The 12,681-nt window shown below is 41.0% G+C and overlaps 1 protein-coding gene across 3 annotated transcripts in view; it reads right to left on the reverse strand.

Annotated features, from left to right (window-relative positions):
* Window positions 1–467: 467 nt before the first annotated feature.
* The window catches only part of PIK3R1 (phosphoinositide-3-kinase, regulatory subunit 1 (alpha)), a 77,889-nt gene continuing 65,675 nt past the window's right edge, over window positions 468–12,681 (reverse strand). The window contains exons 1-10 of one of the 3 annotated variants that reach the window (XM_004678243.2): window positions 12,000–12,453; window positions 8,638–8,743; window positions 7,838–7,936; window positions 7,567–7,747; window positions 7,210–7,335; window positions 6,501–6,643; window positions 6,127–6,303; window positions 5,946–6,014; window positions 5,187–5,357; window positions 468–4,272 (exon numbers count right to left, since the gene is read on the reverse strand). In XM_004678243.2, coding sequence (XP_004678300.1) covers window positions 4,083–4,272; window positions 5,187–5,357; window positions 5,946–6,014; window positions 6,127–6,303; window positions 6,501–6,643; window positions 7,210–7,335; window positions 7,567–7,747; window positions 7,838–7,936; window positions 8,638–8,743; window positions 12,000–12,015 — 1,278 coding nt within the window. In that variant the 5' untranslated portion in view covers window positions 12,016–12,453 and the 3' untranslated portion in view covers window positions 468–4,082. Of the gene's footprint in view, window positions 4,273–5,186; window positions 5,358–5,945; window positions 6,015–6,126; window positions 6,304–6,500; window positions 6,644–7,209; window positions 7,336–7,566; window positions 7,748–7,837; window positions 7,937–8,637; window positions 8,744–10,053; window positions 10,227–11,999; window positions 12,454–12,681 lie in introns of those variants that run through there. The other 2 variants (XM_004678242.2, XM_012721827.1) reach the window with 2 other exon arrangements.

A 12,681-nucleotide genomic window follows, 5' to 3' on the forward strand; every position in this document is an offset into this window, starting at 1 on the left:
CCACTTTAATGTCTTCATTTTACAAAAATGAAATAATTATGATAAATGAGTAAAAGGGGTGGGCGATGGGAGACTACAGAGAGAGCAGCAACGTTTATTGCTCTCAAGAGCCAAAGGACTGTCTTAGAAAAACTGCATAGGTGGTAACTGAAATTTCAAACTATAACTTAAGTTTCAAAACAATCTTTATTCTATTTGAAGACCTAATACAATGCATTAAAGCAACTTAAAACAAGACATAGCTTCATTGCATCTATAGCTTGAACAAAATGTCAAGGAGGCACACTCCCCCCACCCCCCACCCAGTTGCCTTGTGAAGGCAAAATTACAACTGACCATGACATCCTCCCTCTCGTCCAAAGACCAACTTTATTTTAACAATGTCATATAAACAGATTTGTAAAAACATTGAACAGATCGTAGCTTTAAAAAATACACACATATAAATGAGATTTTTTGTTTTGCTTTTTTTTTTTTTTTAATAGCAGCATCCTGGGCAGCTAATGCTATCTCATGGTGACAAATTTCATGTTAACTTGAAGAGTGTTTCCAATTAACCCAATTCTATTTCCTCCCTACTTGTCATACTAGTATTTATGTAACTAGATTTTGTAAAAAATAATAATTTGGCATATTGGAACTTTGTCCCATGTGAGGCATTGTGCTTTCAACTGCCCCTTTCTTAAATGACCCTGAACTCAAATCTCAGGGTCTGCCTTCCAACTGACGTGGACACCATGCATAGCAAAAGCACAGTTGTTAACACCAGCAGATTTTTTTCTCCCAGTAAGGAACATCAGTAGGACTTCCCAAACACATCACTAGTTCATAACCAGCTATATGACAAAGCGATTGTTCCCCACAGTGACAGCTCACATACACACATTTTGACTCAACACACTGATAAGGAGAATTTCCAAGTTAAGCAAGTCATCCAGACCAGTTCCCCCAAAGGAGTAACTTCTAAAAACAGAAAAAAGCCAAAGAATTATGAACTTCTCACTACACTTGCAAACAATTTTCATCTTCAAAAGACAAAACAAAGCAACTTCAAAGGAAGGAAACAACCCATACACATATACAAGACTTGTACTAGACACTTGCTTGTTATGTACTGAACTCAACGACTGTGGAATCATTTCAGCTGAGGTGTTCTTGGAACACAGTCCATGCACATATACATATATACAGATAAAGGGCCATGAAGCTGTCAGATGTTGCAAACACATGCTTTTTGCCTTTTCATGTGGTGATTTTTCTCGTGTACTATCGGGTCCCAAAGCTCCCATTTCTACAGCCCTATTACAGCCTCTGCAGCTTAGCTGGTGACATTTAGGACACTACACTGGTGAGAAAATCAATGCATGGATAAAAGCATATATCGGGAGTGCTCTGCTGTAGTCATTTCTACTCCTGAGCCACTCAGACAATACTGTTAGGAGACTGAACCCAGGTTAAACATCTAGAGTGACAGGTGGAGTGGGCATGCTACACGCAATCAAAAAGGCATTTGCCAGAGGGGTCACATCACATGGATGGTGTAACTCACTGTGATAAGGAATGACGAATCTTGCCTTTGCTGTTTAAAGGAGTCTGTTGCATTTATACTTGAAATGGAAAAGAAGGCAAGTGCCTGCATACCATGTCATGACGTGATGTGTCAAAGCAAAACATTACAAAACTGTAACTCTTAATGAAACATCCCATCTCAGGACTTGTATTTTAGAAATTAAGTAAAAAAATATACTGAATAGCATACATGGATGTGCTACCAAAAAAAAACACCACCACTAGTTCATAAACTATTAGCTAATTAATTGTTAGATCTCTGTGTGACAGGAAAGGCAAGTTGTAAAGCAGACACTCATAGACTAAAAGCAGGGAAATCAATTGTCTGGAGATGAGGGAGATAGATGGTCAGATCAGTACAGTCAAGTTTGAGGGCTGACAGTCCGGCTGTAAGACTGACTATTGCTCGAATATGAGTAGCTTCATGTAAAGAGGAAAAAATACATTCTACAGTTAAGTCAGCTGCTAGACTGATTCCTTCAAAAGAACTTTCAAAGGAACAATATAAAAACCAAACAACCCTCACCCCAGCATTTGAAGGGAAAAGAAAGCAAGCTGTGGGTGAGTCTGTTTAGTATTGAGAAAGGAAAACAAATTGAGATTCCACTTTAATCTACAAGGTAGTGACCGTGATTATTCCTTCCAACACATGTCCAACTTCTGCTGAACAGAAAGGCTTTTGCATATGTAATTCAGGGAAAGTGGCCTCTCACTCCCGCCCTAAATTGGAAAATGGCCTCTTGGCACACCCCCCTCACCCCGCCGGGGAAGATACCAGGGTCTGGGTGGTGGGAAGGGCCTTCGGAGCGCGGCTGCGATGGCTGTGCCTGTAAGCGAGTGCCACCCGGCACTAGCCACCATCCTATTTGCTTTGTTATCTAAGTTGAATGGACAGTTAGAAGAAGAACTTATTTTTTAGATCATGCCTTTTCTAAAATGAATGTTGGTCGGTGGTCGTGGGTAGCCTAATGTGTCAGAGAAGATTTATAAATGCGAGGGTATACCTTTAAGTCAACTTTGCCAACGAAGGTGAACACGTTCCTGGAGCCTCGCCTGCCCCTGCCGGCTGAGATCTGAGCGGCTGCCCTGGGTTACAGTAGCTTGGTAATTGTCAGTAACTGGCAGGGTGAAATGGGAAAGACTGAAGTATAAGCAACTTCACTTTGCACTAATTCACTTCTCTGCAATCTCGACAAAGTGCATACCACGGAGCCACCGCTCCCCAACATCCCACCTGTACACCCGACTGCTATACCCCCGCCCCCACAGATTCAAGAAGTTCACAATTCTTTATGAAACAAACATTGTCAGGTACCGTATTTTAAGTCTCGAAACAACATTGCTGAACTTAGCGATACTTTGTCATATTCATATATCTTTCTCTTTTTTATTGAATAAAGCAGCAGCTTTGAAGCTTATCAGGCACTGCCCAACAAAACATTTAGTCCAAAAAATCTGTTATGAAGTTTTTAACCTTGGGCTAATAGCCAAGTACTCTGTACAAGAAAAACTGTAAAATATTTCATAGTTTTAATTCTGAAGCCATTTTTTTTTAAACTGGCATCCTATACATTTCTTTAAAAAAAATAACAAAACGAATATTAACAAAAAGATCCGGGACAACAATATTTTCAAGCAACAAAAACTGGGGTGGGGGAAGCTTATTCTGAAGGTATATTTGAAACTGAGATAACAACTTGATAAAAATTAAGAGTTGCATAGCACTGTGAATTTAGCTTTCAGCAAAACAAAACAGAAGCTATTTGGTATCGATACAAATCCATCTATTTTATAGTTAGTCATCCCATATTATGTACATATTTTATATACTGAATGTCACTTAAAGTCTTGTTTTCCAAGTTCGATTTCTTTGTTGGTGGGTTTTTTTATTTTGAAAAGTTTAAACAACACACTTTCTGGCACTCTGTCACAACAGAATTTTCTTTGAACACATGTGAGTTGACATTCTCCCAAAGTGTCCCTTGTGAGTGGAAGTGCCTGTCTGCTACATATCGTTCATTTGTTAGAAAATGAAATAATCCACAGTGCGATGTGTCTGGGCCCACCATCACAGCAACGGCCAGGCTGGACCGAGCGTCCCGGGCAGGGCTCTTTGGCCCATCCACCCTCCGAGGTCTACAAGGTCCCAACTTTGAGCTGGTAAAGCTGCAGAAAGCATTAACAAGCACCATGGTGAAAGGCCTCTTTGTCCCTGCACGCAGAGATTTTTGCATTTCTTTTTCTCTTTGTTTAATTGTGGCTTTAAATTAAACCAAAAAAAAAGGGAAGAAAGGATAAGCAATCCGGATTAGAAATGTGTGGTCATGGCACAGCAGTGCAAGGCTGCTTGTCTTCCCCTACTACTTTTTGTCGAAGAAAGCTCGAGTCCCATCTGAAGGCAGACAGCTTCGTTTCCGCAGCTCAATTCACAGGTCAGGCTGGAGAGAAGCCCTGTGCTTTCCAGAGGTTTCAGGGTGTGTGAACTCCAGGAGAAGGATCCGAGGGCCAGCGCTTCATCGCCTCTGCTGTGCATATACCGGGTAGGCTAGTGTGACGTTGAGGGAGTCATTGTGCTGCACGAGGGAGGTGTGTTGGTAATGTAGCACCAGTTCTTTCAGAGAGCTGTACAAGTTATAGGGCTCGGCAAAGCCATAGCCCGTCGCGGTCTTGTTTATGACACAATGCTTTACTTCACCATCCACCCTAGAGAGGAGAAAAAACAAATGCCTTTGAGCTTATCCAGGACAAATTCACAACTCCATAAGGATGTTTCAATCAGACTGTCATCATGACAACGTGCCCTCGCTGCAGACAACCGCCCTGCTTAGTGTGGCTGGCCACTCACTAGCTGGTGCCCTGGGTCGGGAGCCTGCCTTCACGAGTGGCTGTATTTTCTGCTTGAGAATGGCTTACTAGCAAGACCACAGTAATATCTATGACAGGGTGGCTTTGCGGAGTGCAGTGAGATCATGTCGATGCGGCCAGCGCCGGCGTTCTTGACAGTTGTCTTCCCAACTGTCCTTACTCTGTCTATGCGACTCCCATCTTTTTGCATTTACTTTCCTATCCCCTTGCCCTCACTCCTATCCCATAGGAAATTTCTCTGCTTAGATGGAAGCAGGCCGTAGGGTAGGATGCACTTTCAGAAGTGTTGTAGAGGACACTGGCCCTCTGCCATGAAGCTGGAGACCCAAAATTCCCTTTTCAAAGGACTCCCCAAGCTACTAAACAAACATGCCACGTGATGAAATGTGTATTTCCTGTGTCCCCGCTCAAGGATAGCAGCCAGGGTCTTGGTGGAGACGCTGTGCTCACGCGCATCACCGCAGATGCTGTTTTGGCGACGGGGGGCTTCAGAAGCCACATCTTCTGCTATTTCCACTGTAGTGGCTGGACATGATTTCTCAGCAAACACAAACAGCAGGTTTCTTTCTATTAGGCCCTGTGAGGAGTAAAATACTCCTGGATTTTCAAATAGTGTGTTTTATTTCCTTATCTACATCATTTTACTATCAGATTGCTTTCAAGATTAGAATTTCCTCAAATCCTTGCCCTCAAGGTGGGTAGAAGGAATGACCACCTCAATAATAAGAAAATAGCTTCCCGGAGATACATACACAACAGAACAGGCGTAACAGCCCTGTTTACTGCTCTCCCGGACAAGAAAAGTGCCATCTCGCTTCCCTCGCAGTAGGTTTTCAGCTTTGTTTCGGTTGCTGCTTCCGACATTCCAGGTCTTCTCATCATGGTGGGGCAAATCTTCATCATCTTCTACCAGCGAATATTGACTAAGAAGAGAGGAGAGGAGCTTTCTAAATGATGTGTATGGTTTTCCCCAGCCCCCCATCTCACTTCTCCCTGCCTCTCCTGCTAAGCAAGCCAAGCAGGCTGGACTACCTTCTGTGGCCCGAGTTTTCCTCTTGAATTTCTTAGCCTCAGTGTAACCTCCCTGGACAGAGAGAGCAGTGCTAAGTTGTAGCTACCTGTTTCCAAGTCAGCTACTGCACTTAGGTACCTGGGCAAAGAGGACGGTATTAAGTGATCCTGTTTGTCCAGTTTAGATTGGGAAATTACCTAGGAGGATTGCCAGCTTTCAAATAATTCCAACAAAGCATAAGCTTCAAAAATATACTGGGATTTTTTTTTTTTTTCTTTACAGTCTCAGGAACATCATAGTGTCCCTGTACTGCACTATGGGGAAAAAGTAGTCACCCTCCTTCACTAAACTTTCCAATTCTGGATGATGAGACTTGAGTTTATACAAGATGCTCCAAACTCAGGGAAATTCCTTACTTGTTCTGAAAACAAAGCAAGTCATGCACTTTCCTAAAATGAAAGAATTCTTGTGCTCTCGCCCCTGTCTAATAACTACTTACTCTTCAGTGTTTTCATTGCCCAGCCATTCATTGAGCTTCTTTTGCCGGACCCCTTTCTGTGTCAACCACCTGGAAAAGTCGTAAAACAAATGCATTAAGAACTTATTAATTATTGATTAACTGTCGCAGTTATTAATTATTGATTAACCAGCCACACACTCAGTTCACTGCTGATACTTACATCAAGTATTGGTCTCTTGTCTTTCTAAGTTGGATGAGGTCTGGCTTAATGCTATTCATACGTTTGTCAATCTCCCGATACTCAGCTGCCTGCTTCTTCAAGTCTTCCTCTAGCCGCCTTTTACTGTCAACAATTTCACTGATTCGAGACTTTAACTTTTCATAATTATGCATAATCCTGAAGGCAAGAAAAACACATCTGTAATCACCTGGGTGCACGAGGAAGGTTTCACTATGAATTCCCAGCAGTTTTCAACAGATAAAATGTTCTTTAAGTTATTCAGAACACCAAAAGAGATCATCTTTAAACAGTTTCAGAAGATTCTGATTAGGTCTAGCACAAGGACAACACCAGCACATTTGTGGCCCACCAACCTTTGTATTTCTTTCTCGTTGCCTTCACGTTTAAACTTTTCTATGGATTCTTTGCTGTACCGCTCCTGGGTTTGACACTGTTCTTCAAATATCTTTATAGTTTCATTAAATGCTTCAATAGCTGTTCTCTTCATCTGGATTTCCTGCAATATCATTTTAATAAGACAATGTCATCTCCCTTTCACAGAACAAAGTGTTACTGCAAAGACTACCAGGACGCTGGGTCTACATTACTCCCGAGCTAGCTAGGTGACGCAGGCGCACACGTTTCCTTTGCACGACTGCCCCGATCTCCAGGGGATGACTGCGGGCAGCTCCTACAGCTTCCGTCTGTGTAGCCACTCTACTCTGTCAGCCTTTTATGGCATTTGACTTTCTTGCAGCCCCAGATACATGCCAGCCTATGGAAGATGTAGCCTCTACTTTTCATGGTTGGTATGTAAGGGCTACACCTCCATTGCAGAGGCGGGACTCTGTGGAGTAATTATGTCATAATGGCTTCATTTATCAGGTGAACTTACTCAGATTCTTAAGAGTGTCCCTTAATAAAAGGGTTAGATATACCAGGAATTATTACTAGGATATTTAACAATAATCTTCTACCCCCTACTTTATTTTTAAAAACTTTTCTTTTTTTTTGAAGCTGAATATAACACGTTAGGTTCTAATAACTAAGAGCTGTGAAATTTGATTTTTGCAGGAAACTAACCTGGGAAGTCCGGGTATAATCTTCATATAACCTATCATATTCACGGCTTTTTTCTTGAAATTGAGTGTTATATTCATGTAATTTTTTCCCTACAGCTTCAATATTATCTTCTTTTACAACTTGATCCTACAAGGATTAGAGATCAAAGGAAAAAGAAAAATTTAGTTGGTGTATATTTGAATCAAATATTAAACAAGCTATCTGACATGGGCAGCATTCCTTAAATGTTTTCTTCAGCCATTATAAAATGACTGACAATTCTGGAAATTTTTTCAAACTTTATTACATGTAACACATCTGCTTCAAAATGTTTTCTAAGCATTGCTTTGACTAGATATAGTGTTGCATTTTGATTACCTGTTGGTATTTGGATACTGGGTAAAGTAATTTCACATCCAGCTTGGGGTTATACTGAGCTAGAGATTCATTCCGGTAGTGGTTTATTAGTTCAACCACAGAGTTGAAGGTTAATGGGTCAGAGAAGCCATATTTCCCATCTCGGTGAAATATTTTGATTAATTTGTTATTTCCTCCTTTCCTGTCAATACAATATAGAAAATAGCATTAGAAATATGTGTTTCAATATCAACTCAAACATTCCACGTTTAGCCACTTTCTCTGACCTCACCTTAGTGTAAGCGTATAATCACCATGCATTTTAGTAGATGCGTCTCGTACCAAAAAGGTTCCGTCAGCTGTATCTCGAAGTTTTTCATTCACTTCTTCCCTAAAATGAAAATACAAGACAATGCTTACCTGAAGGAGAGTGTGGGTTTACATTTTTTAAAAAGACATGACTATTTTTTACAGCAGTTTTTGGTTCACAGCAAAATGTGCACTGTGCCTTCATGTGCCCTCTGTCCTTACAGATTAGATTTGTATCTGTTACAGATTGTTATCAGGACCTAATTTATTCTGTGCTTCCCAAAGAATATTGTAAGTGTTATCTCACTACAAACAGGTGCATAGGAATTTAAAAAATACCACTTTCACTGTTAGTATATCAGTGAAGTTTTCATTTTTTTACCAGATACTCTGACAAATTCATGATCCCAAATGGGCTTCCTTTCCCTCTACTCCCCCCGACTCCTCCCCTTTGACAAGGAATAAAAGTGCCATTTTATTATGGTTAAGATAATAACATTAATTCTTTTGCCTAACAGACAGTGACTTTCCACTCTGCCTCAGGCAGTGCCATTTCATCCTGGCGCTTTCCTGACATCTCTGTCAATAATGAAACTTCTCGGGTATTTAATTTCCTGTGGCACCCAGCACTCACAGTCCTCTAGTGCTCAGTGACTTCTCTGGAAGAGAACCAACTATGTTTCATGCTTATGTTGGATGATATCCTAAAAATGGAATTTAGCAAGCTGGTGCTTTTCTTTCCCCTATTCTGAAACGACTCCTCTGTAGTCTCTGCAGCCTTACCTCGAGATATCTCCCCAGTACCATTCAGCATCTTGTAAGGACATATTGTTATTCATACCGTTGTTGGCTACAGTAGTAGTGGGTTTTGGTGGTTTAGGAGGCAGTGCTGTAGATTGAGGAGAAAGAAGAAGTTGCTTGCAATCTCTCAACTACCATCAAACGTTTTTTAAGTTAGACTGACATTCTCCAGATAAAACATTTTTTTTATACAGAAAAAAATGGGAGTGACTAAAATACAGCGACAATCCACAGAAGATACTTTTCTTAAAATAGGATATCTTTTAGAGTATGGCTGAAAAAGAAAAACTGAAAGGGAGAACAGCTAAGAGACTATAACAAACTGGGCTGACCAAGTAAATGAAGTCACGGCATTCTCTACTTCTAGATATATTAAAGTTTCATGCCTGGTCAAACCCAGCTAACGAAACCATGAACAGGAGGAATCACGTGGGTTAGCTTTAATTTCCTTTTATTTAATTTTGAAAGCCAAATTCAGTTTGTGTCCTCCAGAAATGCTGCTGTGGTAATAAAACAGCTCATCTACAGCAATATGTTTAAAGAGGAGGAATTGGGATTCTCTTAGAGGCACTATTCTGCCAAAAGCCACTTTAAGAAACTCATCTGTGACCTAAATTTCCTTAGTATTCACATTAATATTCTATATGATAAAATATGCCAACACTGATTAAAAACCATACCCCTCTACCTCAATGTCAAATCAGTATTCATATACCAACTGGTGACAGATAAAAGGTTGCAATGCTTCTAAAATGGGGGGAGGGCTAACATTGCAATGAAATAATTTAGAAAGCAACATAAGCCTAGGATTTTTAGCTACATTTTGTGTCCAAAGTTTTAAAGCACTGTTATTTAATTTATGCAAAAATTTTCAGGAAACTGTCATAAAGACTCATGTTAATAATGAAAAGCCAACCTCTTTTCTCACTATAGTATCTTAATATAAGAGAACAGGCAAAATCTCAATTTTTGATTCATAATAGTTTCAAAACTTGAGTTGCAATCACTGCTACATTTCACATGCTTTCTAAAGTACCAAGTGTTATCACAGCAAAGTATCACACTATTCTCATCTACTGTCAATAGAGAATAACAGCACAAAAGATGCATCCTTTAAATTAAAGGAACAATATAACCTAAATAGCAAAGGACAGATAGCAGTCAAGAAATGGAATTCACTTCATATTCATTCAAGTAAGAATTAAACATTTACCACACACAGCCTGATCTGCTTGCTTCCACAGGCAAACAATTTGCTAAATTTTCAAGTTATGAACAAATTAATTTTTACTAATTAATACAAATTAAAAATAGAAATCAAAAGAGTCTCTGTTCTGGTAGTTGTCCCAAAAAAGCCACAAAATTAACTAGCTTTCTATAAGAATACTGCAGTATTACCTGGTGGATCCATTTCTATATAAAACATCAAGTCTGTGCCACAATTTATATCTGTCTTAGCATATTCTAAATCCAGGTCTTCCATATTCCAAACAGTGTTGTACATTTGTGTGAGAGTTTCCTTGGCTGAGCTCAGTTATAAGAAAAGAGTCCGGCTTTCTTTGTAATGGTGTCTTGGAATTCATTTTAAAACCTATAAGGGGCTGCACTGTAACCTATTACATCACACGCCCCAGCCAATCAAGTCAGAAAAATGTCACCAGACCACTCCTGCTTCATCATTTCTCTTCTCCTCCAGCCTTAACACTGCCCAACCTCAAGAAGAACGTACATTTAATAGAACTGCCATGTCTGCAGGCTCATCGTTTCAAAAAGGTGTTTAATTTGACTGTTCTCCTCTAGCAGTGAGTTTTCTAATTCCTTTTTTATTATTCCTTTGCAGCATGGTACGCTCCGCCGTTGGCAGGTTGACAAAAGCTGATATGCTGCAGCACGTAGCTTTTTTTCCCCTAGTGCGTCTGGGTTTAGAGATAGCCTGGTCATTGCTAGGTTTAACAATCTTGCAAGGGCATGATGTACACCTCGGGTCTACTTATGGTTCTTAAGTATCTTTCTATATACTTAAAATGAAAGGATTTAAAAACTGTAGAAATGGGGTATTTCATTTCTGTCCTACATAGTGTAGCAAACTCTGAATTTAAACACTGTCACAAATGTACCACGTTTGAAAGCACAGCTAAAAGGAAATATACAGGCAAAAATCTCCTAATAAACACTGCCAAGTTAAAACCAGACTTTATGGACTAAGGATGTGAACTCTTACCAGGAATGAAGATGTTTGATACAGAGATAATAAACATAATTGTCAGCATCATGAATGATGATTTTGATGTTACTAACAGAATTCCTCTAAGTTGCACCTTCCAAAAAAGAAAGAATAGCGGCAGAGCTACTTTGGCCAAATATTTCTCATTGAGAACCATCATCAACCACATTCTTGAGCTAGTACAGCGTAAGGGGGAAGGTGATGTAATCACTTTTGGGGGCTTTTGTCCCTCCTCTATCTCAAAAGACTCACTCCAGGAACAAATATTTTTCCTTCTTTAAAGGTAAAGCAATCAATTGCTTTATATCTTAAACATCTCATTATTAATTTTATGTCTTTAAAGCTATTCTGCCTACAATCCTGCCACCTTTATTGGAACCTAACATACCAATCTCTTCACATTTAAATATGATGGGAGAAACAACCCCCCCTTCAAATGTGACTGATGAAATAGTGAGCTTGGTGATCTAGTATATATCAATCCCATCTTTGAGTGACACATTAAAGATGCAGAAGCCCTTGGCATTTCTCAAACTTTATGTCAAATTTGAACTCATAAAATTATGTTCTGCCACCTTTTCCCTCCTAATCTTTTCTATTTGCCTTTGGATTTAATAAATAGATCTAAACTGAAGTTCAGCTATAACTGATAAAAATGATGGTGCAGGGGGGAGTAGGTCCCTGGATACAATTCAGAAAAAAAAGAAAATTCTTAATAATTTAACTGTTGCCCCTCCTTCCAGAAGGGAGACGCGTCCTGGGATTAGCTGTGGCCCCCATGCCTTGGGGACACTTGCTGCAAACTAGTCCTGCTGCTGGCCCCATGTGGCAGACCTAACCAGGGAGGAGGACAGGTGATTTTCTATGGTGCCTCAGAAGCTGGCCAGGCACCAGCTTCCAGCCAAGGGCTCTGTATTTCTCTCCATCTCTGTGTCCAACCTAATCCCCATCTGTGCCTCAAACAGTGCCCCTTGAGGAAATGAGGAGTGTCTCCCCTAATCTCCCATCCATCTCCCTCTCACCTCACACATACAACAGACACACTCTAGAAATAAACCTTTCACAGAATTACAAAAACAAATGAGGTGGCAGAAAGGTGCACAAATTAAAGGCGACTTACTTTGCAGGTTATGCATTTCAGCGATTTTCCTTTGAAATGCTGGTATCTGACAGTGAAGGAAAAAAAAAATCCCAACAGCTCTTCCTCCAGAGCCGGACCGGCCCCCTCCAGACGGCGGCGGGCAGTGCTCGAGCAGCAACCGGCAGCTGCAGGACCCTCGGGCGTTCACAGCGGCCCCAGCGACCAGACAATCGCTCGGCCCCAGCAGCTGCTCACTGCCGGCTCCCCATAGAGAAACCCACTCGATGTTGGTAATACGGGGGAGGGAAAAAGCCCAGGCGCTCGCACGTCTCTCTTAGATAAAGATCGCAGCTTCATGATTAACTTGGGCAGGTTCAAATATTTGCTGAGCTAGGGATTTCGGGTGGGGGAGGGGAGCCAAAGTTGTCATCGGCTAACAAGTGGTCAATGCCAGCCCAACTTGCTCATTTTCGCGGAGGAAATGAGAAGGCCATTGTGAGGGGACCTAAAATAGCCTCTCTCACTGGCTGCGGCGGCGTGCTCGCTGGCTCGCGGGGCTCAAGTGGCCACGGTGAAGCCAGGCACTCTGCGCAGCCAAACACAGGAAGTGGCTGAGCTAGTTCAGCAAAAAATAGAATCAAAGCCTTGCTTGTAAAGGCCTGAACCTCTCCGAACGGCCCAGAACATGGTGCCACGCTCACGCGCACCCCCACCCACACAG

The sequence above is a fragment of the Condylura cristata genome, unplaced genomic scaffold (genome assembly GCF_000260355.1).
Source record: "Condylura cristata isolate star-nosed mole 26May11 unplaced genomic scaffold, ConCri1.0 scaffold00007, whole genome shotgun sequence".
In the NCBI taxonomy this organism is placed as follows: Eukaryota; Metazoa; Chordata; class Mammalia; order Eulipotyphla; family Talpidae; genus Condylura; species Condylura cristata.